This window comes from Nanorana parkeri, unplaced genomic scaffold, assembly GCF_000935625.1.
Source record: "Nanorana parkeri isolate BGI_ZX_2015 unplaced genomic scaffold, ASM93562v1 scaffold93, whole genome shotgun sequence".
In the NCBI taxonomy this organism is placed as follows: domain Eukaryota; kingdom Metazoa; phylum Chordata; class Amphibia; order Anura; family Dicroglossidae; genus Nanorana; species Nanorana parkeri.
In genome coordinates this window covers 1,099,804-1,106,474 of record NW_017306361.1, presented here as the reverse complement: position 1 = coordinate 1,106,474, position 6,671 = coordinate 1,099,804, and the positions used below count along the sequence as shown (strand labels likewise).

Sequence of the window (6,671 nt, the reverse complement as noted above, 5' to 3'; positions counted from 1 at the left end):
TGTAAACCCTGACAGAGGTTAAAAGAACTTCACTTTCTGTAAACATACTGTATATGCACTCCAGCAGCGGCTGACCCTCATTACTCGGCACTGGCGCCCAGTGGACTATTTCTGCACATTGTGTATTAGCACAGTTGTTTTCTCACCACGGGACCAAGTGACAGGGTGACAATGCAGGAGACTATTGTGAACCTCATGGCAGGAACGCCAGGTATTCTTTTAAACCCTTGCCGCCGGCCCTTAAAAGGTTCTGAGTGCTGGGAGTCGCAGGGGGGGCATCCCAAGAAATAAGATCCTTGCTGCACTCCTTACCCGGATTCCCATCTGGATACACTAGCGGGTGCTCGAAATGACTGCGGATTGCGCTGCATCATGTAGATAGTTGAAAAATGTCACCAGCACAACAAATCGATGGTCATGACGATTTGTAAACTCTGCACTGTCATCTCTGAGCCTGATAAAGGGGACCCTGCCCGGCCCTGAAAGCGCTTGCATAATGAGAGACAGCATACGTCAATAAATGAACACTCTCCTGTAATCATCGATCTGGTGTGCTGGTGAAATTTTTCAACTATCTTCATGATGCGGCGCCATTCGCAGCCATTCCCAGCACCCGCCAGTGTATACAGATGGGAATCTCTGTAAGGAGTGCAGCAAGGATCTTCTTTCTTGTTCACTGTGATTGGGAGTTGGCCCCACCAACTTTCAATTGCTAACAATGACTGGTAGCGCCCATGTGCGCACTCTCAGCACAGAACAGAGGATCCGGCTGGACGCATATATGCGTTACAGAGGTGTTAATAACATTTGCAAATGTAAAAAACATAACTTTCAAAATGACATAACATGTTAAAGCTTAGGGCATATTTTAGTGATTGGGTTCAGATCTACTCTCTAGTGTCAGTTCAGCCATTTACTTGCCAAAGATTTGTGAATAATACACGTAGGCTATGATCCACCTGCTGCCGGTGAGCTATAAAAACACAGCACAAAGAAGGTGGTGACACTTTAAGGGCCTGCAGCTGTAATGCCATCCGGTTATGAAGGGATTAAGTGATAGGGGACAGTCACTTTCCAAATGTCTTTGCCTCCTCTTGCTGGAATTGGTTCCAGTAACCACCTGGGGTTGGAGACGTCAGTCAGGTATTTCCCTTGTAGACCAATCAGCAGAGCCTTATTTTCAAGTTCTAGTGTGTCTTCAGTGGGGACATCATCTGCACATTGCCAGGTGTCACCGATGTCAACAAGACCTGTGTATACAAGAGGAGACCCATCATTTTAATAATATTATTTATTACAGGTATTGATATAGCACCCGAAAATTACACAGCACTTTACATACCATTCATTCACACCACTCCCTGCGCACAAAGAGCTCACAATCTAAGGTTCCCATCTTATAGTCAGACACATTCTAGGGGCAATTCAGACAGGAGCCCATTAACCTACCAGCATGTATTTGGTGTGTGGAAGGAAACCCACACAAGCTGATGTGTCCTGGCCAAACCTTGGCCTGCTCTGGTGACCTCAGTGCTGCAAGGCACACCCAATGAGTCACATAATCTTCAATTGAGTAACATATAGCATGGTTTTCCCTGTATTTCATGTGGAAGGCTATGTATACAATCCACAGTCAATCATACACCTTTGGCTTGTTTTTTCAAATAGAACTAAAATAACAATCTTGGAGAAAATGCTGCTACGGGTTCCCTCCACTGCTATCCATGTGACCAGAAGATCAGGCATTCGATCATGTGACCTCTGCTGAAAGGGAGGATCAGAGTTCAGATATGTGGCTGTTCATCTCAATCTGAGATCATCTGACCAAATACCTTGACTTCTGGTCACCCTCCTTCTTCTCTTGAAATGTATTGTGATTGTAATGTCTTCCTTATATTGTAAAGCTCTGCGCAAGCTGTTGGCGCTATATAAATCCTGTATAATAATAATAATAATAATAATAATAATATTGATCAGGGAAAGCGTGAAGCCGAAACAGCTATCAGGCTATGAGACCTGCAGTGCTTACATCCAGTGGCGTATCTATAGCATAGCAGCCCAGGCAGCTGCTACGGGGCCTGGGGGTGGAAGGGGACCCCATTAGGGCGTTAAGGCAAATTAAGCATAGAATGTGAAGAGAAGACAGAACTATATAATTAAGCATTGGTGTTAAAGTCTGCAGTGTAGAGAGGACTTCAGATGCACAAGAGGAGTCGGTCATCGGGGGGGTCCTCCATCACATTTTTGCTATGGGGCCCTGTGACCTGTAGTTACGGACCTGCTTACATCCAAGTGGGCTGAAAGCAGCAGGAGCTAGACTTTTTTGTGTGCCCGGAGGCCAGCCATCCCAGGCCATGTTAAAATTAGGAGGTATAAACATGACAACCAAGTACCAGATAAAATACACACAGAATACACACCAGCACATGTACCAGATAAAATAAACACAGTATACATACCAGCAATGACTCCCCTGCCATACTGCTCCCCTTTTTCTACTAGTTGCTGCACCACAGCAGTTGACATGCCCAGCCTGTTGTGAAGAATGTCCTTCCAGTCCTCGACATCCCAGTCCCTCACTGCTATGTGTATCGCTAGAGTGCTGTGTTTATGATCGGCCAGCAGAGGGCGCCAGCGCGTTTCCACAGTTTTCACTCCGTTCAGAAGCAGACCAGCATAGGGCTGCCGGAAAGAAAGACAGCCGAGCTGCATGAATCCGCCTGTGTCTTGCTCGATGAGGTCTTTAGGTATACAAGTTCATGAACGTTTGTTGTAACGCTCCAATGCTCTATGGAGCAATTAACCTGAACACGGTAGCAGGAAGCGACAGGCTACGGAGCTCCCTCGAGGTCAGCAATAGACAGAAACTACATTTCCCAGAATTCCGTCTGCTTTTGTTTGAGCAAACAAAACTTTATTAAGTGATGAACAGTATTGAGAACATTTGGCTCAATACACAAAGGGTAATTTATCAAAACTGGAGCAGACAGATTCTGGAGCATTTGGCAATGGCAACCAGTCAGCTTCTCTCTTCAGTTTGTCCTTTTAAGATTTGCAAATGAACGAGAGAAGCTGATTGGTTGCCATGCTCCAGATTTTCTTTGCTCCAGTTTTGATAAATTCCCCTCAAAGCGATAACATGTATATTAGCTCAAATACAAGCGTATTGGCATACAGTGTATAAAATTCTGTGTATGCGGTGTCTGGAAGCCACAGCTGGTGTGTTTTTTTGTCCATAGGAATGTATTGACAGGAAGCACATGGCATTTGAATGCTTACAGGTTTAACTATGCATGTAAACACCATTACTGGCACTTCCATGCACTAAGATACCCATGTAAATGTGTACAGAGTGTAATTCTTTTCAGTATTTGTTTGTAAAATGTAAAAGTTTATAAACAAATGTTTTATGTTTTTATGACTTGCTATGAGCGCTGAACACAACAAACGGGCTATGGAGAGCCTATGAAAAGAAGGGATCGAAGGTGAGACCAGAAAATATTCATATCTTCCTAACTGAAAATAGACAAAAATAATTTCAACATGACAATAAAAAAATCTAATACGTCTCAAAGTGTCGCCAGGGACATCATTATAATTTTTTGTAGCAAATCTGGAGGTTAAATTGTTCAGATCTTACGTAGGGTGCACTGTACACCCTCAGAATACCCGGAGAGTGACAGAATATAATAAAAGGAATCACCAGCACTCAGTAGAATAATCCAACATGTCCATTTATTTAACATAGACGTCACACAATCACAACAACCAACGTTTCGAGACCACGCAATCACAAGAGCGACCTCTTTATGCCCTGATGAAGAGACCCTGCGTGGTCTCGAAACGATGGCTCTTGTGATTGTGTGACGTCTATGTCCAATAAATGGACATGTTGGATTATTCTACTGAGTGCTGGTGATTCCTTTTCCTATATTGTGTCTGCACGGTGCCATCCGTGTTCATCACTACAAGCACCATTGTCTTCATAGGCCTTGATCGCTACAAGGTGTGCGGAGAATTTCCCCTTCTACCCGGAGAGTGACAGGACACAACATTCTATTACTAGTGCTAGTTTAAAGCTGATCTCCAGCTTTAAAAATGTGTGTATGCTGACATTGGTCCGGCTTGGCACAATGTAAGTGTATATATACAGTATATAAATGAACCCTGGCAAGGCCACGGGGATCCTGTTAAAACACAGCGGGTTGCTTGCTCAGCACAGCAGCCATTCAGATGACGGCTAGTATTTTTCTCAATGAATACTGGTCTCTGATTGAACAAGGAACAGTGATGCCTATACCTGGAAGATGCTGTGTAGAATAGAAAATGGTTTCTGGAAATGTGAAAACGATCACATAGGTCTTTGAAAGAGAGCGGTTGGTAGGTGTGTAGATCGAAGAGCTGTTCTATAGTGGATAGTCCCCTGGATTCCCATGTTTTAAACACTGTGTGGCTGTGTCCTGGTATAAATTGGGGAATTGGGGATTTCCCCTCAAGGGGAGATACTTAGAAATATAGGGGTGGGAATCTAGTTGCAATCTAGAAGCCCTCCAAGCCGCCACTGTGTCTCTTATGATGATACTATTTTTTAATACAGCAGGTAGGCAAGAAATTCTAGTATGGAGGAGTGCCACGAGAGACCATGGAGTAGCCATTGCTTGTTCTAAAGACAGATTGGAGTACTGAGACAGGCCATTTATCCAGTCAAAGGAGTGTCAGAGTAGGCATGCCAGGTTATAAGCTCTAATGTTTGGAATACCCATTCCACCTTCCTGTTTAGGGGATAATAATTGGTGAAAGGGAATACGGGGCCTCTTTGACAACCAGAGGAACTTAATGTATGCTGACTCCAGCAATTTAACGTCCTTGTGTTTCAACAATATAGGTATGGTTTGTAGTGTGTACGGAAGTTTCGGGAAACTGACCATTTTTATTAGTGATCAAGGGTGTATAATTGAGTTGATAAATGCCAGAAGGGTGTTTTCCTATTTGTATTCCCATGTATTTAATATGATCTTTGGCTAAGTGGAATCCCGCTCTTTGTGCCTCTGGTAAAGTTGAGCGGTTAAGGAGAAGTATCTCGCTCTTTTCAATGTTAATTTTATAGCCCGATCATTTTCCGAACTGCTGCAGGCAGGACTGGAAAGTTGGAATATCCTGTACCACGTCGGAGGTGAAAAGGAGAAGGCCATCCACAAACAGGGCTGTCCTTAACTCCTGGTCACCTACCCGTATAGCGTGCAGCCTTTCCGTTTGCAACAGCCAGCGGGACAGGGGTTCCATCGCCAGATTAAAGAGTAGGGGCGATAGTGGGCACCCTTGGCGTGTTCCCTTGTGCAGGGGTATGGAGGGCGTAAGGAAACCAGTAGTATGCACTCTAGCCATCGGGGTACGATACATTGCTTCAAGGAGAGAGACGAATGGACCCTTGAAGCCCATCTTGGCTAGTACTGCGAAATAACCACGGGTGTTTTACGTTATCAAAAGCTTTTTCAGCATCTATCATGATTATAGCGTTACACGGTGAAGGATGTATCCCGGCCTGTTCGTGGGCAGTTAATACTTTCCTCATGTTTGCTACCGCTGCCCTCCCCTTAGTGAAACCCACCTGGGTAGGGTGGATGATAAGTCATCCGCTATGGATGGTTTTGTGTCGCGCATTGAGCGCGCTCTCACGCATAGGCCCCCTAAAAAACGTGTTCTGCCCTTGCCATCCCCTGCATTGTCTGGGGAGTCCGAGGAGGAGGGGGAACTTCCGTCCGCGTCACCCCGGCCGGATCCGGGGGACTCCTCACCGCCGGACTCGGGCAGTGAGGATGAATCTGCGTCTGCGCTCATGGTTCAGGAACGCGAGCTGGTCTCGGCGCTGGTGCGCGCCGTCCGTGAGACGCTTAAGATTGAGGAGTCTCCTGGCACTTCTACTATGGCCTCGGTTCAGTTTGGAACGCATAAGGGCAAGCGTTCCGCTAAGGTGTATCCCTAAAGTCCCTTTTTTGACGAGTTCATTTATAAGGAGTGGAAACGCCCGTCCAAATCCTTTGCGGTCCCGAAGCGCTTTTCGGTTCGCTATCCATTTGAGGAGAGTTTCCTGTCCAAGTGGGCTACTCCGCCGGTGGTGGACCCCCCGGTCTCCCGCTTGAACAAGGCCACTCTTATCCCGGTTGAGGATTCACCTTCCTTTAAGGACCCCACTGATCGGAAGGCTGAGGCGGTTTCCCGCACATTGTTTTCCGTGTCTGGGGCTCTGATGCGCCCTGTCCTGGCGTCTGCCCTGGTTTCGCAGACCCTGACTGAATGGGCGAAGATGCTTCATCAGGGGCTGGCGGAGGAACAGGTCTCCCCCGCCTACGTGGATTTGGCGGAGCAGCTAGTGCAGGGCCTTAAGTTTGTCTGCAATTCGGCCCTGGATGCCGCGCCTCTGGTGTCGCGAGTGTCAATGACGGCGGTCACCCTTCGTCGTTTGTTTTGGCTGAAGTGCTGGTCGGCTGACCAGGCTTCCAAAAAAGCTCTGACGGAGCTTCCCTTTACGGGGGACCGCTTGTTTGGCGCTTCCTTGGATGAGATCATTAAGGATCTGACGGGGGGTAAGAGCACTTTCTTACCTCAGGCTCGCAAGAAGGAGCTTCGGCGGAAGACGGGGCCTTCCTTTTCCGCTCACAAACGGCTTTTTC

General features: G+C 46.5%; 1 protein-coding gene across 1 annotated transcript; it reads right to left on the bottom strand.

The window, feature by feature from the left end:
• Positions 1-973: 973 nt before the first annotated feature.
• On the bottom strand, positions 974-2,714 carry LOC108783901 (protein CXorf40A-like). The gene is made up of 2 exons (XM_018552599.1): positions 2,460-2,714; positions 974-1,250 (listed from the first exon to the last, which is right to left on the bottom strand). The coding sequence occupies exons 1-2, from the start codon at positions 2,710-2,712 to the stop codon at positions 1,039-1,041; spliced, it is 465 nt and encodes a 154-aa protein (XP_018408101.1). The 5' UTR covers positions 2,713-2,714; the 3' UTR covers positions 974-1,038.
• Between the last annotated feature and the right edge of the window lie 3,957 nt (positions 2,715-6,671).